This window comes from Poecile atricapillus, chromosome 1, assembly GCF_030490865.1.
Source record: "Poecile atricapillus isolate bPoeAtr1 chromosome 1, bPoeAtr1.hap1, whole genome shotgun sequence".
Classification (NCBI taxonomy): Eukaryota; Metazoa; Chordata; class Aves; order Passeriformes; family Paridae; genus Poecile; species Poecile atricapillus.
The window spans coordinates 127,240,136-127,263,933 of NC_081249.1; the positions used below are offsets into that span (position 1 = coordinate 127,240,136).

Below are 23,798 nucleotides of genomic sequence, written 5' to 3' on the forward strand. Positions count from 1 at the left end.
ACCATCCAATATAAGATGTAGATAAATGCAGAGACTCTGTCAAGGGCTGGAAGAAATTAAAATAACATGCAATAATATAATATAAAAGAATAATCTCCAGTCATGTATTTCTTTGAAATACAAGACAATGGAGGATGAAACTCAGTGACTAAATTTTTAAAGAAAATTGGACGGAGTTGGAGCCCTTTTCTTCTCTGTGGTGTGGAAACATCCCTGGTTCAGAGAAGAAATGGACTTGGTGGATGTGAATCTTTTCAGTCCTTGAAATGCTCACATTAGGAAGCCCTGAATGGCTCTGTGAGCCACAAAAGGCTGTGTGCGTGCTCAGATGTGGGAATTCTAAACTAAGAAGGATAGATGGATTCTTTTTCCAGGAACTTTATGTCTGCTTCCAAGAGAAGGATTGTTGGTACTGATCTCATTTTCTGAGATCTGAGTGAAAAGCAACACTGAGAATTTATGAGTTCATGAATGACAAGGATTTATCTTGAGCAGGAATTCTTTGCTGAAATTCAGACACCAAGACATTTCAACCTTATCAAATTAATATTATTTAATAGTCACTAGAAACAAACAGGAACTTTTAATGTATCCTAAATACAGGTCAGGTAATTTCTGTGGTCCAGGTGCTTATGTGCCACAGATGGGGACTTAAAATAATGACCTAAAATATCTACAAAGAGAGTGCTGAGGGTCAAGTGACATGAACCTTCCCCAGTAACTCAGAGGTCTTCAGTTCTGCTAAGACATTCCAGGCAGGATTTTAGGAGGACATGGTTATCGTGTCCCGAGTTTCCCTCTCATCTCTGTCATCTGCTGAGTCTTGGAAGGCCCTCTGGAATGCCAGTCTGAGGGTGAGCCTGAATTTCCTATCCCTGTAGCTTCCCACCAGGAAGTAAATGACGGGGTTGAGGGTGCTGTTGACGCAGGACAGCACAAAGCCGATCTCTGGGGAATACAGGAATTTGTGGCCCAGGAAGTCCAGGAGGATGAGGACACTGAGGGGCACGGCAAAAATGACAAAGAGGAGGATGGTGAGCATGATGACAGTGAAGAGCCGGCCTGTTTGGAAGGGCTGGGAGCTGCACTTGACCCGCAGGAAGAGGGTGAGGCTGAAGAGCAGCATGAGGGGCGCACAGACGAGGAAATCCAAGGCTCCGATGGAGATGAGCAGGCGCTGGCAAACCCTGGGAGAGGGGCGAACAGTGCACAAAACATATCCCAGAGTGTTCAGGAGCAGGGACAGGGCCCAGAGCAGGCCAGACACCGTGGCAGACAGGTGCTTCGGGCGGTGTGTCCGGCACCAGATGGGGGACAGCACAGACAGGCAGCGCTCAATGCTGATGGCAGTCAGCAGGTACAGGCCTGTGCCATACATGAAGAGATCCAGGAAGAGGAATATTCCGAACTGCACCCCCACGTTGAACTGCATCAGGTACTGCACGGTCTCCACAGCGATGCACAGCAGGTACCCAAAGTCTGCGGCCGCCAGGTTCAGGATGTAGACAGTGAAGTGGTTCCTGCGAATGCGGAAGCCCAGGTACCACAGCACCAGGCCATTCCCCACCATCCCACAGGCAGCACTCAGCAGGCAGAAGCTCTCCATGAACTTGAGGACAGTGTAGGATGCCTCTGGTTGTCCCACAGCCCCACTCTGGTTGGTCCCAGGAGCCTGGATGGCTGTGGTTGGAAGGAGGATTGGTGTGGTTGAGGGTCCCATAATGGGTGATTCAGACCTGGGAGCAGAGAGGGGAGAGGTGGTAACTCCAGGGTGACTTTTCTAGAGGATTGCTTGGTTTGTGCCAAGGCTTTGTGGCTAGAACTTAATTTCATGGGACCTCAAAATAATTTGTTTTGGAAAGAACCAAGAGCCTAGAGTAACAGGACAAAGGGTAAAGGCTTCACACTGACAGAGTTTGGGTTTAGATGTGATATTTGGAATAAATTCTTCCCTGGGAGGGTGGTGAGGTTCTGGCATGGCTTGCCCAGAGAAACTGTGGCAGCCCCATTCCTGGAGGTGTCCAAAGTCAGGCTAGAGCAAACTGGGATAGTGGAAGGTGTCCCTGCCCATTGCAGGGGTTTGGAACTGGATGATCTTTAAGGTCCCTTCCAGCCCAAACCACTCTGGAATTCTGTGATTCCATGAGAACAACAGACAGTTTTTTATATTGATGAGTGATTTGTGTTTTAATGAAGTGTCATTTGATGTGGTTTTCCTGGGTCCCATGTACAGTAACAAATAAACATTTTGGTCTGGCAGAGCCCTCAGCTTCTCCCCCAGAAACTACAAGAACCACATGTAAGAAACCACGGATTATCTCGTCCTCACAAGACATGGGAGTTGTGGCTCTGATAATTTTTCAACACCATTCCATGAGTTAGGTCACTGTTTCTTTCTCTGTGGTACTGAGATCTGACTGAGAATCTTGGGGGTGAAAAAAAATGTTTAACATCTTTGTTTTGGTCTGACAAGAACAAATACAGTGGTTCTTCTGCTGTCTCCCAAACAGCTGTTAATTTGGACATGGAAGGAAGAGAAGTTAAAAAGAGGAGAGGAACAAAAAAATGGGGTTTACTGGGAAGATGTGAATCACTGAACCATGTAGCCAGCATGAATCCTCTGTTCTCTCTTTCTGGTGCAGCAGCACACATGGAGACAGACTTCCAAAAGCACCCAGAACATGACAGACTGAATCACTGCTGTTCCATCCCAGCACCCCAGGCACACTGACCCCATGGACAGAGGGAAAATAAGTGTGGTGCAGGGAATTTCAAGGCCAGGTGGATGGGGCTTGGAGCAACTTGGGCTAGTGGGAGATGTCCCTGCCCATAGCAGGGTGTGAGACTGAAGGGGCTTTAAGGTCCTTTCAACCCAAATTATTTGAGGATTCTATGATTTTCTGTAGGGTTGATTGAAACCAGGGAATTTCTGGCACTGCAGAGCTGGATGATCCCATCCTCAGCTCTTACAGCACCAGAAGCACTTCTAATATGAAGACTGGAGAGCGGCCCTGTGGCTGTTCCTCCCTCACAACTTGCTCCAGCAGAGGCCACAAATGATCACATTTTTTCAGAAATTATCAGAAACAACCTCAAGTTCTGTGCAGCTTTTCTGCTGAGAGAACAGAGGAAGGCTCGGTGGTTAAGTGGTTTCCTGGCTTCTGTGCAACAAATTTCTACTCGATCTGAAGAGGTGTGAACATCTGAGTGTCACCTAAGCACTGTCTTAGCCCACTGCAGCCTGCACAAGTGCATCTCTCTCCACTGGGGATGAGGGAATGACAGGTAATTATTTCCCAATGTTAAATGGCTTTTTGCCATTGATCATGTCATAGAATCATGGAATGGTTTGCGCTGGGAGGGATCTTAAAGCTCATCTTGTTCCAACCTCCTGCCACAGCCAGGGACACCTTCTACAGACCAACCTTCTACAGGTTGCTCCAAATCCCTGCCAACCTGGCCTTGGACACTTGCAGGGATAAGGCAGCCACAGCTCCTCTGGGCAACCTGTGCTTCACCACCTTCACAGGGAAGAATTTCCTCCCAAGATCTAATTCAAATCCACCATCTTCTAGTTTAAAACAATTGCCCCTTGTCCTGTCACTCCAGGCCCTTCTCCAAAGTCCCTCTCAAGCTGCCTTGGAGCACCTTTACACACCGGAAGTTGCTGTAGGTGCATAAAGACTGCCAGGAATAGAAATGGCTGCAACAGGTAAATGACAAAACATCAATAGTTTTGCCTTCTGCTGTAATAGGAGTGGCAAAATCCTTCTCTTCTTCAGATCATGGAGAAGAACACTGCAAAAGTCACCCATTATTCTCATTTATTTTTCATATTCCCTTGGAAAGACTGAATTCCTGTCTCCAAGACACATTCAAGACATGATTCTACTTCCTTATGTAACTAGTAAGTGAAAGCTTTCCTCAAACGGCAGCAGCCTGAGTCCAGGTAGTCTTTTTCTCCCTTGAGATTAAACATCCTCCCTGTGGTCTGCCTGCAAATCCTTCCTGTAGTTCCTGAGGCAGAACAACTCTGACCCCACAAAGATGTCTCAGACTATGGACAGAAGGTTATGCTGTTGTAATACCAGGTCTCTGAGTAATGACTTTTTATATTACAGAGGTGCATTTAGAGCAATTCAAGAGCACTTGTGCAGTGAAAAGAATCCCTGGAATGAAACTTTCCTTATATTGAAAATTATTATCATCAATTCCTGACCTACAGCAAATTTCTGTCCAGCAAGGGAAGTAAATATTTGATCTCTTTTCCTCCATTGTTTTTGTTTCTCCTCTCTTCCCCAAAGACTGACAAAAACCGTCAGAGTGTAATGGCAAAGACACATCTCAGAATTTCTCACCTTTTTTTTTGGCTTTCAGTGCCTGTGCCCAGCAATGTTGTCCTCTGGATTGTGTGACATAGGGTGCAGCTCAAGTCCTTGTGTCATCCTGCAGCGCTGGGCTGGGCAGCCACTGTTTAAAAAGCCATGTTTTCAGCGTGACCCTCCAGGCAGCCAATCACTCACGGGGGAAATACCTCCTCTCTGTGGGCATGACCACTCAGACGTGAACCACTTCCCCCTCCTCTCTTTGCAGTGTCATGGAAACATTATTTTTTACAACTTCTCCCTTCCTCAGCTGTTCTTGCAAGAGCTGTCCATACAAACGTTGCACTGGTGTTGTGTCCTATTTGAGGCCCTGAGATGCTCTGGTTTCACAGCCCCTGAAGATGAAGTTTTAGTGCTGCTCAGGTAGAGAAATTTTAAGTCCTCTCCCATAATATCTTTGTTGGAGCTGTCACACATCTGTCACCACAGTGGGTCCTCTTTTGACCCACAGCCTCTCCCAGCACAGTTCAGCAACTTATGGACTCCCTACTGCTTCATGCAACCTTGCACCCACACTTCCCACCTCAGCAATTTCAGATGCCCAAACCCTGCTTGTGCCGCCCTCAACATGGAGCTCTGGGGTCAGGAGCTCTGTCAGGGCACCTTCATACCCCACAGCCTTTCAGCACAGTCCTTCAACACCTCAGGCACTTCCAATTTCACAAAATCCCTCCAGCCCCATGCCTTTCACTTCCAATTTCACAACTTCCCCCTGAATAGAGCTTCAGGCTCTTCCTCACCTTGTGTCTCCTGAACAGACAGAACCCACCAGCACCCACCCACAACATCCCAGTCCTGTCCATGCACTCAATGTCCAGGAGCCATCCAGATCCACCTGCCAAAGGGCACAGAAACAGAGAAAATGCCTTTGTCCTTTCCTGACATCCTTACAGGAAACTATTCTGGGGAAGTACCAGCCTCTCTTCTTAGTCCCTTGGGCCAGGGAAGTAAAGGAACAAGAATGTGACACCACCCAAATCGCTGCCATGTATGTCAGTGGGCACAGGAATGGGCAGATTTGGGGTAAGTCCAAATTTGCTTAGCAGGTCAAAAACACGTTTGTACATCTTCAGCTTCTTTTGTCATCTGTTCTTCCTCTTCCTTTCCCAAAGATTGTAAGACTGGTTTTACTTTCTTACCAAATGCTACTTCCTATAGTGGTTATTGTCAACCCTCATTAACCTGGCCAGGACTCCAGGCTATTGTGTAAAATTGTATTTAAAATAAAACGCTCTTTTTATTTCAGAGCACTATTTAATCTCCTCTTTAATTTGAGGGTTTCCATTTTCTCTGCATGGATTGTTGGCATTCCATGTTGGGAGACATTCAAAATGCCTTTGTTGTTATTGGGCCATTCTGAATTTCAGTAAATGTCAGCAAAACAGAGATGGGCAGTGGATGAAACTATTTATTGATGCACCTAAATAACAAATTGAAAATACATAGTACACTTCAGAGCACTTTTGGGTTGAAGTAATACACAAATTCGTTGAGCTCTGGAATGGTTTGGGTTGGAAGGGACTTTAAAGCTCATCCAGTTCTACCCCCAGCCATGGGCAGGGACACCTTCCACTATCCCAGGTTGCTCCAACCTGTCCTGGAACACTTCCAGGGATGGAGCAGCCACATCTTCTCTGGGCAACCTGTGTCAGGGCATCACCACCCTCAGAGGAAAGAATTTATTACCAATAACCCATCTAAGCCGACCTTCTGTCATTCAAAACCATTTCCCCTAACTGATTAGGTGAATAGATCAATTTCTTTCCAGAGGAAAGCCCGGAGTGGCAAAGGCTGAACTCAGCTGACTTCCACAGATGTACAAGAGCTGACTTCCTCCCCTCCCTCAGTTTCCCAGATTGTAAAATAAGGATTTTTTTTTACTTATTCTTAACTTCACTGACCTTTGCTGAAACATGCAAGTTCTTACAAAAGGCCTTATTCCTGGGTTACCAGTGATGAAATTTCATAGAAAAAGGGACTTGGAGGGTCATCAAGAAGTGACCCAAGCCACCTTCTGTCTCTTTTCTACTTAATACTAGAAACCTCCCAGATTAATTTTTTTTTTTTTCATGAGGGCTTGTGGAGTTTTTTTTGGGATACACAATGATTTAAAAATCCTCACAATTTTATTATTACTCACAGTGCTATAAATCCCAAGCTGTGGATCCAAAAGGCTTTTACACTTGGGAAATGCACACAACATGGATTAATGGCAGAGTCAAGGAATGCTAACTCGACCAGGTCACATCATATGCTTGCCCAATTTAATATTCAGCTAATCCATTGGCTGTTATTTCCAAGAATCATGGAATTGTTAAGGTTGGAGAAGCCCTCCAAGGTCACTGAGTCCAACCATTCCGCAGCAGTGCCACCACTAACACATGTCCCCAGGTACCACTTCCACATGTTTCAAATCCCTCCAGATTCATGGTGATTCCAGCACTGCTCTCAGTAAAATGTGCCAGGGCTGGACCACCCTGTGAGTGAAGAAATTTTTCCTCAAATCCATTCTAAACTTCACCTGGCAGGACGGGATTAATTTCTCCTCTGAGCATTCTCTGAGCATCCACACCTCCCTCCTCCAGCCCCAAGAGCCCTTGAGCTGGGAGATTTCCTTGGAGAGGGTGGAGGAGGTCTGCGTAAACAGGGAATTAAGCCCTGGAGGAGGGAGATTTCCTTGGAGAGGTTTGAGGAAAGTTACTTAAACAGTATTTTTTCTCTCTGCTTGCTGGGTTGTCTGTGCACCCTTCAGTGCCCACACTACCTCCAAGCAGCTCTAAAACAGGCAGGAAAAGCCAGGATATGCTTGGTGATACAAGAAAGCAAGGAATTAAATTAGGTGGGATTTAAAAAGGCACCTCCTAAGGAAGTGTTGGAAGCTTTTCAGAAGCTGTTCTATGTTCTTTAAAGCCTCTACCAGGAAAAGGAGGTGTTGGGGACATAAAATCTTACAGTTCTTACACAACATTAGATCTCCAAACACAGAGGAGGTAAGTTTTCCAGGATCTTTTCCCTTTCCTCTTTTCTTTCCTTTTCCTGATTTCCTTTCCTCTTTTTTTTTTTTGTTTTCCTGCCCTTCTTGACAAATGTGAAAATACAAAAAGAAATTTCCCCTGAAGCTGTCAACCATCCCTGGCTCTCTTTGGCTGTAATCATGTGCACAACTGGTTTTGCAGTCCCAAATCAGGTTATTGAATTCTTTTTCAATTAACCACCTAAGATTTTAGGGGAAAACCCTTGCAATAGGGGGAAGGTGCAATTCCTTATCCTTTTTTTTTTTTTTAATTATAACAGTCCACATTGTATTTATTTATTTATATAGTGAAATTGATTGCACTATATCATGTATCTCAAGTGAGTGACTGAAAAAATTATTTTAGAGGTAAGACCCCCATTTTATCGCCTTTCTTGAGTATGTTTTACCTCCTGTCAGTAAAACTGCAAGCACAGGAAAAGTCCCAGACTTTCCCAACTTCCTTGTTAGGCTTCACTTTTTTGAGTTTGAGAGCAATTTTGTTTCTTCTACATTTCAGCATTTCCTGTGTGTGCTTGATCAGCTTTTTGCTCTACAGGACTTTCTGATTTTGCTCTATTTTAAAATCATAAAATAGGAGCCTGGATCAGATGGATCCAATCCCGAAGGGATCCAGTGGGTGGCATCCCTGCCCATGGAAGTGAGGTTGGAACTAGGTGGTCTCTAGGTTTGGTCCCTTCCAACCCAAACCATTCCAGGAGTCTATGATTCTATGGCTGTGCCTCATACAAGGAAAATTAAATACGTAGAGGGGGAAGAACAACAAAAAAACAAAAACAAATTTAAAAAGCACTTGATGGACTTAATGCTAATACTATGTATTTCTTAGAGAGAATGCACTTCTGATAAAGAATTATTTTTTAAGAAAGAAAAAACGGATTAATAATTTTGTCTTTATCTTTCCATATTTCCAGGCTCTACACTGCACATTGTTCAGTAGATTGGTAAAGAAAACTCCAGCAGCATGAAGGAATTCATCTTCCTGGGCCTCTCAGAGAACCAAGAGGTGCAGAAAATATATTTTGTGGTGTTCCTGATTTTCTACATTCTCACAGTGTCAGGAAATCTCCTCATAGTTCTCACTGTGACGAACAGCCAGCACCTGAACTCCCCCATGTACTTCTTTCTCTGCCACCTGTCCTTTGTAGATGTTTGTTACTCCTCTGTCACAGCTCCCCAAATGATTTCTGGCTTCCTGGTGGAAAATAACACCATTTCCTTTGCAGGCTGCATAGGGCAACTCTTTGGGCTTCATTTTTTTGGCTGCACAGAGACTTTCATCCTGACAGCCATGGCCTATGACCGCTACGTGGCCATCTGCCGGCCCCTGCACTACCCGTGCTCATGTCCCACCGCCTGTGCGGCCGTATGGTGGGGGTCTCCTGGGCAGGGGGCTTCCTGCATTCCACTCTCCAGACCCTGCCCACAGCCCTTCTCCCTTTCTGTGGCCCAAACAAAGTCCCCCACTACTTCTGTGATGTCCGTCCCTTGCTCCACCTGGCCTGTGCCGACACACGTGCCGAGGGCCTGGCCACGGTGGCCAACAGCGGAGTCATATCCCTGAGCTGCCTCCTCATCCTGGTCACATCCTACGTGGTCATCCTGCTTTCCCTGAGGGGCCAGACACTGGTGGGGTGGCACAAGGTCATGTCCACGTGTGGGTCCCACATCACTGTGGTGATTCTGTTCCTTGGGCCCAGCACTTTTGTTTACATCTGCCCGTCCAGTGACCTGTCCGAGGACAGGAGCGTGGCCTTGTTCTACACGCTCATCCCACCCATGCTCAACCCCCTCATCTACACCCTCCGGAACAGGGAGGTGAAGGGAGTCATGAGGAAACTGTGCAGGAGGAGAGTGGGAAGCAAAAATGGGAAGGGGTAGGGCTGTGGTCATGTTCCTAAAGGATCAGAGAAAATCAAGCATGTTTTGCTATAATTTCTTCTGTGACAATGCCCCAAAACATGCCTTTCAAAGAACAGCTGGCTGTTGTCTCCTGCTGTCATTAGGAAGGCACTAAAAGGTTTTTTTTATGATGGGAAAAACATTGGGAACTCTGGCATTCCCTTTCTATTGCTTGTCAATGAACACAGGCCCAGACCACAGCCTCCTGAGCAACTGCAACATCAGTGCTTAAATACTGTTAAAAATACTGAAAATGTTATCCAGGTAGAACATCCCATAAGAAAAAAAAAAAAACCAAACCAAAAAAACCCTGATATTAAGAGCTAGTTGGGTGGTTTGCTGATGAAGGAACAGGAGGGGAAATTTCCCCCCTTCCACTCCCACTTCAACAAATCCTTTCTGCCCCGTTCCAGGCCAGGCTGGATGGGGCTGGGATCAACCTGGTCTAGGGAAAGGTGTCCCTGCCCATGGCAGGGGGTTGGAGCAAGATGGTCTTTAAGGTACCTTCCAACCCAAACAGCTATTCTGCAATTCCATAATTATCCTGTAATTCTATCTGCTTCACCTATCTCTAGCCAACACAGCACTAAATAAAATAAATGTATTTTTAAATGCTTTAGAGGTGAACACCAGTGGGGTTTTTTTAGAGGTCTCACTTCTGGGTGCTGCTGAGCAAATATTCACCCATAGCATATGGAAGGTGGCACTGGAAACAGTATCAAGCTCTTCTACACTTTGCCAAGAATTCTTACAAGAATTTCATACTTAAGCTCAAAAGTTGCTTCTGTGCTTTACTGTGTCAGTAAAAATACCTGGTGAGCAAGGAAAGCTTGCCACAAACCTTTGTGCATTTTTTGACGTGATTTCCTGAATTACTTCTTGTTTTAAAGTTGTAAGTCAGGTGTCTAAGGGATAACATCAGTGATATTTTTGCTTTGTGCTGTCAACATGTAAGTTAGTAAGAAATAAGATTGTAGATGAGAAATACTGGGTTAGGACGGAAAGCAAAATTTGTATCCATTTATATGAATTTATATAAATGTTCTATGTAAGAGACATCTTTACTCTGATGTTTGTCTCTAGGGTCTACACTAATAACTACCCAAAGAACAATTTTAGCTCTTTGCCCACTGATGATTTCTGACAAAACACCTTTTGCCTCTGGGATCTCATTACCCCTGATAGTCTTGTGCTTCTGTTGTGTGATTTACTTGAACTATTTCTGCTACAGAAATAATTGTACTTGAAGATGCTCCTGGAGGTTTTTTGTTTGTTTTTTGGTTTTTTTTTGCAGAAAGGGAAATACATACAGAAGGTTGGGCTGTTCTTTTCAGAGCTCAGAGTTGGCAGAGATACAGAGATGCTTATAACTTCTGAGCAGTACCTTGCAGAGAGTTTTTGATGGAACTGAGAGGTTCTGATGGAACCCCCTGAAGTGGTTTGGGGAGGTTATCAGAGGAGCGGCAGCAAGTGAGCTCTCTGGAAGTGTTCTGGGATTTTTCCTTTGTTTTGCTCAGGCCCCACTGAAATCGTGCCTTTGCAAAGCAACATTCCTGGTGAGTGACTTTTGTGAGGTCTATTTTTTGATTTAGGGGGGGAAAAAAAAAAAAATCTGTTACAGATTTAGAATCCCAGAATGGTTTGGGTTGGAAGGTACCTTAAAGCTCATCTTTTTCTGACCCTCTGCCATGGGCAGGGCCATTGACCAGGTTGCTCCAAGCCCTGTCCAGCTTGGTCTTGAGCACTTTCAGGAATATCACACACTAGTGATCTTTGTGTTCTGCATGAGAATGCTGTAAGGGTGGATTTGTAGGTGTTTGTCAGTAAGGAGGGTCATCAACATCTTATTCTCTACCCCAGCGTCACTACAGGTGTATTTAGGGGGTGTTCCACACCACAACCAGGACCTGGGTATTATTTCTACCACCCTTCTCAGCTAAATAATCAGAGCTTTTTATTACGCATGTCAGTGAAATAGTCTGGATTGGATTTCACTGTTAATCCTTTAGGGAAGCATTGGCTTTAAACTGAAATTGTCCCAAAAAGACAGCAGAAGAAATACAGTAGATATTCAACATACCAGAGGACAATGTGTGAGTCCTGTTAATGTCCCCTGTCTAATGATCTGGACTTTTAGATCTTTTAAGGCAGCTTTGTTTAATGCTGTTAGCATCATAGACATCTGGTTTCTTTCTTGTAACCTCCTGCTTGCTGAGTTATAAACTCCTTGGCAGAAGTGAAGGAATTTTCTGGAGTGATTTTAAATGGACAAGTGCATTCCTCTGCTGGTCCCACTTTAACCTCCACAGGACAGTGAGTGTATTTGTCTGCTGAAAAACTTTTAAAATTCCTTTAAAAAATAGAGAGGTGGAGAAACCGTGTGGGGTTTCGTAGCTTTTGCTGTGTTAGAAACTCCAATTGCTCCAGCGAGGAACCTCCCAGACCTGGTTTCTGCGCATGTATTTCCATCTTCAGAATGGATAACTGGAGAGCCCTTTCCTCAATTTAGAGGAGTGTCATTAGGATCAGAACATGGAACAGCTCATGCTTAAGAATGACAGCATTTGCTTCAGTCATGGCACTTCAAATTTCCAGCAGGAAAAAGCACAGCACAGCATTTTTCCAGCATTCATGGTTCTTGTTATCTGAGAGCAGGATGTGCTGGAATCACCATTCCTGAAGGGATTTAAAAGCAGTATGGATATAGCACTTGGGGACATGGTTTAGTGGAGGACTTGGCATTGCTGGGGGGATGATTGGATGCAATGGTTTTACAGGGCTTTTCCAACTAACAATTCCATGATCCTGTGATTTCTCCCTGACAGAATGGGAGCACACCAACTACAATGCAGGAAAATTGTGGTCAGAGTGAGTTCAGGGCAGAAGGTCAGTGTGGAGGGGCCAAAGACCTGAATAGGGACAGAAGGGGGGGTGACTGCAAACTCTGCTTTCTGTCATTTATGACATGACATTTTGCTTTCTGCAGCAGCAAATGCATCCTGCTCACATCATCCATGAGCCTTGGAGCTGTAGCACATTCCCTTCCCTTCCTGACCTGTGCCATGGGAGTCTGAGCTGCAGCAATGACACAGGACAACTTCTCCCAGGTGACCGAATTCATCCTCCTGGGGCTCTCTGACACGCAGGAGCTGCAATTCTTCTTCTTCACCCTCTTCCTCCTAGCCTATGCCATGGTCCTGCTGGGCAACCTCCTCATCATCGTGACAGTCAGGGCTGACCCCAAGCTCTCCTCGCCCATGTACTTCCTCCTCTGCAATCTGTCCTTCATTGATATCTGCTACACCTCTGTCACTGCTCCCAGGGTGCTGGTGGCCCTGCTCTCAGGACACAAAGCCATTGCCTTTGAGGGCTGCATAGCCCAGCTGTTTTTCCTGCACTTTGTGGGTTCCTCAGAGATGTTCCTCCTGACGGTGATGGCGTTTGACCGCTACACGGCCATCTGCAGGCCCCTGCACTACACAGCCATCATGGCCCGCAGGGCCTGCTGGGCCCTGGTTGCTGCCTGCTGGGCTGGGGGCTTTATCCATTCCATTGTCCAGACTGTGCTCACACTCCAGCTGCCCTTCTGTGGCCCCAACATGATCCACAGCTATTTCTGTGACGTGCTACCTGTCGTCCGCCTGGCCTGCACTGACACCACCCTCACCGAGTGGCTCATGGCCTCCAACAGTGGCCTCATATCCCTGGGCTGCTTCCTGGTGCTGGTGGCCTCCTACGTGCTCATCCTGGCCAAGGTTCGGGCCTGCGTCTCCCAGGGGCACTGGAAGGCCCTGTCCACCTGCGCCTCACACGTCATGGTCGTCACCCTGCTCTTCATGCCCTGCATCTTCACCTACCTGAGGCCCGCTGGGACCTTGCCCACCAACAAGTACATCTGTGTCATCTACACAACCTTCTCACCCATGATGAACCCCCTCATCTACACCCTGAGGAGCAGTGAGGTGAAGGAATCCATGTGGAGACTGTGGAAGCGCTGCAGAGCCTCCTGAGACAAGTTCAGTTGACAGAACCCTGGAGTTACACCCAGAGTTAACACCTGGAGTCACATTCCTACTCAACTCCTACACAATAATGACTTATTGTCCGTGGCTAAAGCCTGCAGACTTCAAATTATGTACAAATACATTTATATACCAATATAACTATTAATATTAAAAATCCATGCTGAAAACCCCAAACTTATGAAACACTTTCACTCATGTGGGATCATAATTTTCAAATAAATATATAAATGAGTCCAGGGTGAGGCTTGTCTCCCTCTCTGACATGCTTTTCCTGTGCTGTGACAGCAGACAGCAGAGGTACATGCACTAGATGTCCCCAAATTCACCCACCAACCCTGGAAGATAAAGACAGCACAGATTCTGCTTGTAGGGTTTTCTTTAGACATGTAAGACTATTTTTAGTCACAATTCTCTCACAGAAGTGGATTATTAAAATCATACAAGGCACAGTATATGGAGGAAGCAGAAGGAGTGGAGACAGACTTGGGACAAGGGCATGGAGGCAGGACAAGAATGGCTTCACACTGACACAGGGTAGGTTTAGATGGGATATTGGGAAGAAATTCTTCCCTATGGTGGCATGGGTTTCCCAGAGAATCTATGGCTGCCCTGTCCCTGGAAGTGTTCTTGGATGAAGCTTGGAGAAATTTGGGATATTGGGGATAGTGGAAGGTGTCTCTGCCCATGTCAGGGTGTTTGGAATGGGATTGTCTGTAAGGTCCCTTCCAACCCAAACTGCATCTAGGAGGGCAGCAGCCACATCACCAAATCAGAGATAGAAACTCAGTGGTTGCCATGAGGGGAACACCATCAGTTTCTTTGTGCTAGAATGATTTAGCATTGGATTCATTCCACCTAAATAAAATCATGGAAACACTGAGGTTGGAAAAGCCCTCTAAGATCATCAAGTCCAACCATTCCCCAGGGCTGCTAAGGCCACCACTAACCCATGTCCCCAAGTGCCACATCCACACAGCTTTTAAATGCCTTCAGGGCTAGCGACTCTACCACTTCCCTGGGCAGCCTGTTCCACGGCTGGAAAACCCTTCCCATGAAGGAATTATTTCTAATATCCAATCTAAATTGCTGCACAGGAAGTGAATTTCCAATTCACATGTCTCTACGTGCTGTCTTAAATTAGCCCTCACTCCCACACCTGTAGGAAGAGGAGGATCAGAAGCATCAGTGAGTCATCGATCCTCCTGGTTAAAATATATTTCCAAACATCTCCTGTCCTTGTGCAAATGAGATTTCTTTTTAATAGTGATTTTCTACTCAGGATCATCATAGAATGGCTTGGGCTGGAAGGGAGCATTTTTTTTAGTATTAGAGAAAAATGTTGAAAAATTAATGTGTTCTTTAGGTCAGTTGGGGTAAAATTCAATTGAGAAAAAATGTATCACTGTGGTAATTTTTTTAAACATTCTAATAAAGTTTTTAGAAATATTTTATTCATAAATCAATGCAAGACAAATTGGAGAGCTGTGGTCCAGTTGTTTTGCTGGTGTCAATTTATATACCAGGTATAAACTGGGGGCATCAACAGTGAACTGATTTGAAATAATTGCTCCAATTTTGATAAAATAAATAAAATTTCCATATTTTTGGGAGCTGGGATTTCAATACAAGGGGCTTGGAACAACCTGATCCAGTGGAATGTGTCCCTGCCCATTGCAGTGGGTTGGAATGGTATGAGCTTTAAAGTCCTTTCCAAGCCAAACCATTCCTTGAAGACAAACAATTTAATATAATTGATTTTTCTCCCCTGGAAACATCTTGGGATGACTTTAACAAGGCCTCAGAAGATGCTGTTAGAAAGTTGGTGCCTGACAAATTGCAAAGGTGCAGCTTTAGCAGCTGAGTTCATCCCTGTGTATAAATTGGGTCCACTGCGCACCATTAAAATCCCAAGTTCTTTCTCTCCTGGAAATTATTGGCTCTATGAGCTCACCCTCAGATTTATTTCCCTCACCTAGAGGACAGTGAAAAATGGTCTCAAAGGGAAAAAAAATTCCTTTGAGAACTGGCAGGATCTCTACAATGCTTTTGTTAAATCCCAAGAAGTCTGAAGAGATCCCAGGCTAATCAGTTTTATTTAAAGACTATAAGATTGAAACACAAATGGACATCAGAGAAAAGGGAGCATTTTCAGTAGACTCTAATCAGTCTGAGCTCATTATAAGCATTCCTAGATGGAAATCTCAAAGAAATTACAAAGCTGGGTAGTTCCAGAAGTGGACAAAATCAAATCACTTTGGTGTATCACAGTGGGGATGGCAGGGAGGGGTGGGCAACAGGGAAAGAGGGGTCTAATCCAGCATATCAATTAGTGCACATCTGGATTCTGCAAATAGAGATGTTTTTGTTGTTATTTGTTCAGGGGTGATGGTTTTTTAAAATTAATGTTAATAATCAAATATAATGCAATATAATTTTTATTTATTTACCCTGAGGCAGAACATTTCAAAAACTGTCTTATGTTTCTACCTGTAATAACCCAGCTAAGATTATACCTGCAAATAGTCAACTTGGATGTAGAGCTGAGAGCCTGAGTGCCTGGCACCTTGAGGAGGCTAATGCATCCCGTCCCAAAAGAAACATTTAAGATTTATGAGTGGAACAGAATCACAGAATGGTTTGGCTTGGAAGGGAGAGGTGAGGGATGGATATTTTTGCTGTATCTCTTTCTGGCATCTGGGCTTATTGCAAAACTCCATGAGAAGTGTGATGCATGATGGTCCTTGGGCTAACTGCAGCACACAGGGAAAGGCCTGGACCATAGGGATTTATTCCAGCCACAGCTCTGCACTCCCATGGCAGGATAGGCCTGTGCTGTATGACCCTTGGGGAATTCCAGTTTATAGAGTCCTGGAATGCTTTGGGTTGAAATGGACCTTAAAGTTCATGTTGTTCCAGCTTCTGCCATGGGTAGGGACACCTTCCACTATCCTAGGTCTTCCAAACCCTTGGACACTTCCAGGGATGGGGCATCCACAACTTCCCAGGGCAACATGTGCCAGGGCCTCACCACTCTCACAGTGGATATTCTAATTCCTAATATCCAATCTAAATCCCTCACCTTTTAGTTTAAAACCATTCCCTCTTGCCCTATCACTCTTTGCCCATGTAAGATGCAGAATCTTTAATTCTCCAGGAGTTTGCAAACACAGCAAACAGGCTGGAAGAATGATGGACAGCCAGAGTCCTTCATATGAACAGCACAGAATTTATGGTCATGTATTGCTGGAATAGGAACAGGCCTGTTCCCAGTCCAGGACATCACAAGGGAAGTGGCACTCCCATAAATCACACATGGATGTTTAATGGAACCAGAGTGGAATTTTTGTTATATCTTCAAAGTTGTGCTGGTAATTTTGGTTCCTTCAATTTCCAGCCTCTTTTGGCAATGTGCTGAAAACCCCCTCATACATGCAATTAAGGGAACATCCAAAAAAAGTGTCAGACGCACTTGTCCCCAGACACTCCCTGATATTTATACTCATTAAAGAAGAGAGGTGCCTACTCCTGCAGCCAAGCCAGCCCTTGTGCCAGTGCTGGCAGGTCTCTGTGTGAATATTCCAACACTGCTCTATCGGGATTCATCTCGTCCTTATTAGTGAAATAATTTTTAAGTCACATAAAAATATAGAAAGAAGAAAGAGGATTGTTTTGTTTCCTGGAGATACAGACAACTATAAATCACCTGCAATTAATTCTGTGTAGCAGTGAGTATTTCTATGTTGTTTCTGTGCTATTTCACCTGATGAGCTCCCCATTTTATGAGTAAGTGGTGTCCCTTTTATTTCTGCTGAGTTAACTATTTCTCAGGTAGTTTAAGCCCTGACTTTGCTCCCTCTCAAGCTTCTGGGAGAACATGAGACCACAGAGGAGCCTGGCCAGATGAAATATTTCATCAATCTATTTATCTCTGTATCTCTTACAAATGAGAATGTGGTACAATATTCCCACCATCTCAAAATCAATCTGAAAGTCTCCCGAAAAGGAGGCACTCAGACTGAACTTTGCTTTCCCTCCCTACAGGGCTGGTATGTAAATCCTTACTGTAAATACTGAGCTACATTCCATGGAGCAACACAGGGTAAATGGGAAGATCCTTTAATGCCACGTTTAGACTTCTTTGAATTGGGGAAAGGGGATGGGGGAAAGCCCAGATAGATGCTAGAAGTACTAATGGTATTACGGATGTCTGTAGGGTAGAATTTATAGAAAACTGGGAGGTCTTTAATGGGATGCCAAATTGTAACTTTTTTTTAATGATGGAACCATAGAATGGTTTGGGTTGGAAAGCACCTAAAAGTTCAGCTGATTCCAGCCCCCTGCCATGGGCAGGGACACCTTCCACTAGACTAGGTAGCTCCAAGCCCCATCCAAAAGCTGAAAAAAAACCCCCAAAATCCATCTATCAACTGATTATAAGGGATTTAATTCTTCTCTAACAGCATTACTCCATTAAAAAGTAAGTTTTAGCTTCAGTTACTAATCTAGACTCTTTTAGTGATAATAACACTAAACAGTTTATGTTGAAAGGAATTTCAGGGATCTATACCACACTCAGAGAACCTTGAAAGCCCCGTGCTGTTGCCTGGGGCTGTGTCCAAGCTGGACACCACAGGGAAGATAACTTCAACTTTCAGCTCTTCAGTCTGAGGTGGCAACTTGTAAAAACTAACATTTTGGATTATCCAAAAGTGATAATGTAATGATAATGTGATAATGTGAAGTGTAATACCTACATTTTGCCTTTTGCATTAGGAATATGTGGGTAAAATTTAGATTTTGAGTGTGGCAATGCTTGGAAATAGTTTTGAACTTCAAAGTGGACAAAAATCCCCTCACAATATTTAAAATGGGGAATGAAATTGTGATTAATTTACACCTTCTTTATTCCAGGGAAACCTCTGTCTCATTCCCACAATGATGCAGAAGGTCAACCTCTCAACAGTATCCGAATTTGTTTTTGTGGGCCTCTCTGATGCTCCAGAAATCCGTTTGCTTCTCTTTGTGCTGTTTCTGCTCATTTATTTGGCCACCATGGCAGGCAACATCACTCTCCTCGTTGCCATTAGCACTGACTCCCACCTGCACAGCCCCATGTACTTTTTCCTCGGCAACTTATCCCTGCTGGATCTCTTATGTCCCACCATCACCGTGCCAAAGATGCTGAAGGCCTTGCTGCTGGAGCACAAAGAGATTTCTTTCTCTGGCTGCCTGTTCCAGCACTTTTCCCTCATTGATGTGGTGGGGACAGAGATTTTCCTCCTGACTGTGATGGCCTATGACCGCTACGTGGCTGTGTGCCACCCCCTGAGGTATCCGAGCATTATGAGCACGAAGCTGTGTGCTCAGCTGGCCATGGGTACCTGGGCAACAGGGCTTTTGAACTCCCTGCTGCACACCTCTCTGGTTTTCACACTCTCTTTTTGTGGTCCTAACAAAATCCAGCAGTATTACTGTGACATTCCTCCCATGCTGGCCCTCTCCTGCTCGTCCACCCACAGCAGGGAGTTGGTGATCCTGCTGGTGGCCGGGGTGCTGGGGTGCAGCGCCTGCGTGGTCACTGTGGTCTCTTACATCTATATCCTCCTGGAAATCCTGGCCAGGAACTCCCCTGGGATCTGGCACAAGGCTTTCTCCACGTGTGGTTCTCACCTGACCGTAGTTTGCCTTTTCTATGGGACCACCATCTGCACCTACGTCCGCCCTTCCTTCACCTACTCGCCACATCGGGATAGGGTCGTGTCCATGCTCTACGGAATGCTCACCCCGCTCCTAAATCCCATCATCTACAGCCTCAGGAACAAAGAGGTAAAATGTGCCGTAAAAACAGTGATCAGCCAGGTGAGAAGGGCTTTAACAAGACAAGAAAACCTCGCTCAGTCTCCACCATCAGCTGGGTAGAAACTACAGTTTGTGACTGGTCTTCTCTAACTTTCAGACATCTAAAAATTAGATGCTGGAATTAAAATTCATCTTTCTGGGCTCAAAACTCCTCCTCTGGGCTGAAAACTTCTTCTTTTGGCTCCCTCTGCAGTTAGAAAGGAGAGCTGCGCACTTCCAGAATTCCATGGCACAGCTTTAGGTCATTTTCACAGGAGGAGAAGAGTCCAGCTGGGAATGTTGTTTTCCGCTGACCACTGACAAAGCTGAGGTGAGAGCAGGCAGGTGCTGGATGCATATTTTGGGGTAGGAATTCTGGGAATTGGTATTCAGGCACACTTAGATACACCATATAAAAGCAGTTTATATCCCTTTCAAAATTAAACTCCAAACATATTAAATTATGTTTTATGGATCAGCCCTGAAATCTCTCTCGTCTCTCTCTCTCTCTCTCTCTCCTTTTTGGGTGTCTGTTGTTTGCTGGAATCTCAGAGTTCCATCTCTGGAGACATTTTTGCTACTACATTTTTCCTTTTTCCCATTTTTTTTCCTTGCTGCATCAAATCCTAATGGAAGGAGAGGTGATGCTGCTTCCTGCAGCTCGCCCCTCTCTTCACCACTTCTCTTCTTTTTAGAGAAATAATAAACCATCCCATAAAAATGCTGAGATTATTCTCACTTGATTGACCCCCAAAGTTTCTGATGAGATCGGTTTGATAAGATCTCTTTTATTGGCTCTGAATTTTTAAATACTTTCATTCTGTGATGGGACCTCGTATTAACTGTACCTTTAAGGTGTCTGAAATGCAAGAAAATTCATCAGTGTGAACGAGATTACAAATGTGAGCAGGATATTTATGAAGCAATTCATCTGCCAAAAATTCCTTATTCCAGCTCTCCCAGGGCTCTAAATGGCAGCACAACCAGGGCACAGGAGTTGGATTTGTCTTTATGCACAACTTTACTTCTGACTAGAACCCCTGGAACCCGGAATCTGTTCCAGGCTGTTGATGGCCCCTTCGGGGGGGGTGGGGGGTGGGGTCCTTGGGATGTTCCAGGCACTTTCACAAGGTTCTGAGGGACTTCTGCCAACCACAAGTTGTCCAGGGGCAGCTGCTGGCACAGCTGGTGAAGGATAATGATGAAGGATCACTTATCCTTCAAATTCCTGCCATAACTTCTGCATCAACCAAGTGGAGGACTCGAAAGATGTTGGCAAAGCTGTGAATTCTCCTACCAAGGTGTGGAGAAGTTCTAACAAACTGAACTGCTTTGGAAGTATTCATTTTCTTTAAAAAGGAGGAAAGTTTCCTTCTCCTCAGTGCCTGTAAAGTTGTTCTCAGGGGCTTGTAAGAAGGATGAGGGAGGTCTACCAGGAGCTTCCTAAGAATGTTTTAAGATCATTAGAGTCTTCTTCAGGATGCCTAAAAGGGCTTGTGAAGATGAAGGGCCTTGGGTGGCTGCTCCCTGCAGGACTGAAGAATACTTCTCTTTCCAGAGGTGATGGAACCTAAATGTGGCTGGGAGGACAGATGCCTAAGGATGGGTGTCAGCTTGTGTGCAATTCCAAGCTGTTGATGCCTTTTAAAAAAAGCATCCAAATTCCAAGGTGCCAAACAAGAGCCTGATTTCCAGTGTGTGTCCAGATGGGAAATTTTGATGCCTCTCCTGGCTTGTGAAGGTGGAAAGGTTGGATTATCAAGTCTAATTCTGCTACAGTTCCCTCCCTCTCCCCCACCAGAGCTATGTGTTCCCAAAAAGATCCACTGTCAGGAGCTGTTTGCTGCCAGTGGACCAAACAAGGCTCACAGCAAAACCTGGGATAGAGTTATTGGGTAATTTAGCAAAGAATGTGTTCCTTCTTTTCTTGCTCTTTCCCAGAGAAGCTGTGGCTGCCTCCTCTCTGGAAGTGTCCATTAGAGGTTCACTCTTTATCATCAGCTGTATCATCCCGTCATGAATCGAGGTGCTGATTGCTAAATATTCCTCAAAACCAAGATATCCTCTTTCATTTTCCTCACGCCCAGTAACCTCTAACACTGGAAGGAGACAGCTGTGATTTTCTTTGGCAGCGCTGGAAAAATTTAGCAGGGAAGGATCGTAATACACTCACCCAGTTTCTGCTCCCCTTTCCCCGAGTGTCTATTTTTGGCTGCTCTCGAAAATCAATACCCCTGGACTGACTCATCGCCACAGAGCTCCTCTCATATTCCTAGAAGTGGAGCTGCCCTGTTGGAATGGGAGGTGGGAGTACAGACAGCACCAAATAAATCGAGGAAAAATACTCTGTCGATGAAATTCCCATATGAATGATCTTCTGTGTATTTCCACTTTGTTTTTGCCACTGAAAATCAGATTTCACCTATTATTTGGTTAATAATAAATAATAAAGGGAAGTGAGAGACCATTTTCATTTATCTATTCTTAAACATAAATGACTCCTGTAATTCTTGACATGCCTTCAAAAAAAAAAAAAGCTTTTTTTTGTTTTTTTTTCCTTAAGCACAGTCCAACTATATTATTTATGTGTGGATTTAATTACTTGCACTCAAACCAGGGCAGATTTTCCCCTTTATTTTTGGTGTGATGCTGCCAGTTATGCAACTATGCAACATAAAAGAGGATGTGAATTATTTCTTTTTCTCCTCCAAAAATAGCATCCACTTGTGAAATTCAGGCTGGGCTATGGTTTTGGCTTTAAAATTCCCAGGACTTTGGGAATCAAAACAAAGTTGCAATTGGCATGTAATTTTCACCCTATTTTCTCTTCCCTTTCCTCCCTATTTTTTAATTCTTATACAAAAAAATGGATTCATAGATTCAAGGCTCCTCGTGAAGAGACTTTGTCCTCCCTGTGGCCACCCTTTAAACACTTGGATTTAAATGGCTTTAAGATGAAGGGGGGAAGGATTAGATTGGATATTGAGAAGAAATTTATCCCTTTGGGGGTGGTAAAAATCTGGTTGTTTATTAATCCCATTTTAGGCACATTTGTGTTATCTCACTCAAGGGTAACCACCTAAAATTTTGGAATTTATACTGCTCATTCAGGCTTCCTTTCTCTGCCCTGCCTAGAATTTATTCTGGCATCAGCAGAAATGTGCATTAACTTTTGCAAAGTTAGAGTTAAATTACGTGCTTTTTCTTGGAAGGGTAAAATAATACCCAGAATTCCTTTTCTAGCAGACTGAGTTCAATTCAAATTCAAGTTTCAGGTAACAAAAAATTGTGAGGGGAATTGCTTGGAAAATCTAAAGATATTTGGGTTTGAATGTTTAAAAACAATGCTCATGGCTTGCTTTCCATGAATTACTCTGGAAAGTAAATGCACAAAATATTTGTGAGAAATCCCAAAATCAGATGTGACATTTAATTTTAAACTTGGAAAACTAAAAGCTTTTGTACAGGGAAAATACTTCCTTTGTTTGCCAGCCCTGCCACCCCTCCATAGAGGAAAGGAATATAATTTATATATATTTTATCATATATTTATGGCCTGTTCTGCTGTCACCAAACATCTTTCAGACCTGTTCTCATCCTGCTTTCTTGACAATTTCAACACTTTTATTATTTTTCCATTTTGTCTTTTTACCTCTAGACCACAAGTTCTTGTTTGTCTTCCCACAATATAATTAGGTTTTTATTTCTGCTTAATTGTGAAATGCTTGTTGGTGGTTATGGGAATGTCCAGCCTGAAGAAGGGGAACCTTAGAGTCCCTTCCAGTGATGAAAAGGGCTCAGGGCTAGCTGGGAGGGACTTTGGACAAGGGCCTGGAGTGACAGGACAAGCGGGAATGGCTTCAAACTGTCAGAAGGTGGGTTTAGACGGAATATTGGGAAAAACAAAATCTTTCATGTGAGGGTGGTGTTGCACTGGAATGAATTTCCATGGAAAGCTGTGGCTGCCTGTTGTTATAGATACATATTATATTGTTGGCTTTTCGCAAATATTAAAATGAATTTTATATGTATACAGTTAGAAAACTTTGTTATATTAATATAGTTCCTTTTATTTCTGTTATTGATGAAGCTTAGAAATAGTAGTATAATATACATATATGTTGAGATTTGGCATGGTATTAAAACAAAAACTACTTTTGTTTGTATAACCCAAAGACTGAAAAAGATAGTTAGGACCCCCCTGTATTTTAAACTATTTTATCCAGATGAAGACAGCAGTGACCAGAGCTCCGGGGGAGGAATTTATTGCATTTCTGTTATCAGGGAATGTAAAACTCGGTGGAGCCAAGAAGATTGATTTATTGAGAGGGAGGCAAGTCAAAAACTAAACAAAGAAACATACAAAACTTAAGAAGAATGTTTGAATCATGTATGAGAATTTATGAATATGTAGTAAGGTTCTGTTTTTAAGGGACAATCCTTTGTTAGTAAGGTGTGCACTCTTGGCTGAATGCAGAGACACCCAGCCATATCTGTATACTTTATTTTTATCTCCTAATTGTCTTTCTATTAAACTTTTAAATTCTATTAAAAAATATGTGAACCTCGTTTTTCACACTGCCCCATCCCTGGAAGTATCCAAGCCCAGGTTGG

General features: G+C 44.1%; 4 protein-coding genes across 7 annotated transcripts; 3 read left to right on the forward strand and 1 right to left on the reverse strand.

Annotated features, from left to right (window-relative positions):
* Positions 1-554: 554 nt before the first annotated feature.
* LOC131574779 (proto-oncogene Mas-like) lies at positions 555-4,465 on the reverse strand. 2 transcript variants are annotated; one of them, XM_058829517.1, is made up of 2 exons: positions 4,359-4,465; positions 555-1,736 (listed from the first exon to the last, which is right to left on the reverse strand). In XM_058829517.1, the coding sequence occupies exon 2, from the start codon at positions 1,718-1,720 to the stop codon at positions 764-766; it is 957 nt and encodes a 318-aa protein (XP_058685500.1). In that variant the 5' UTR covers positions 1,721-1,736; positions 4,359-4,465; the 3' UTR covers positions 555-763. The 2 variants fall into 2 exon arrangements, with proteins under 2 accessions (XP_058685500.1, XP_058685502.1); XM_058829519.1 differs by having other exon boundaries at positions 555-1,680; positions 4,359-4,453.
* A 2,661-nt stretch (positions 4,466-7,126) lies between these two features.
* LOC131574781 (olfactory receptor 4S2-like) lies at positions 7,127-9,388 on the forward strand. The gene is given in 3 exon segments (XM_058829523.1): positions 7,127-7,375; positions 8,334-8,756; positions 8,759-9,388. Coding segments are annotated over 2 exon segments (915 nt in total). The 5' UTR covers positions 7,127-7,375; positions 8,334-8,383; the 3' UTR covers positions 9,301-9,388.
* Positions 8,369-13,462, forward strand: LOC131574780 (olfactory receptor 4D5-like). 3 transcript variants are annotated; one of them, XM_058829522.1, is made up of 2 exons: positions 8,369-8,425; positions 12,308-13,462. In XM_058829522.1, exon 2 carries the CDS (start codon positions 12,405-12,407, stop codon positions 13,329-13,331), a length of 927 nt encoding a protein of 308 aa, XP_058685505.1. In that variant the 5' UTR covers positions 8,369-8,425; positions 12,308-12,404; the 3' UTR covers positions 13,332-13,462. The 3 variants fall into 3 exon arrangements, with proteins under 3 accessions (XP_058685505.1, XP_058685504.1, XP_058685503.1); XM_058829521.1 differs by lacking the exon at positions 8,369-8,425 and adding an exon at positions 10,753-10,877; XM_058829520.1 differs by lacking the exon at positions 8,369-8,425 and adding an exon at positions 11,523-11,634.
* Positions 13,463-18,284: 4,822 nt separating this feature from the next.
* LOC131582827 (olfactory receptor 5V1-like) lies at positions 18,285-19,265 on the forward strand. The gene has a single exon (XM_058846395.1). The coding sequence runs from the start codon at positions 18,285-18,287 to the stop codon at positions 19,263-19,265; it is 981 nt and encodes a 326-aa protein (XP_058702378.1).
* Positions 19,266-23,798: the final 4,533 nt, after the last annotated feature.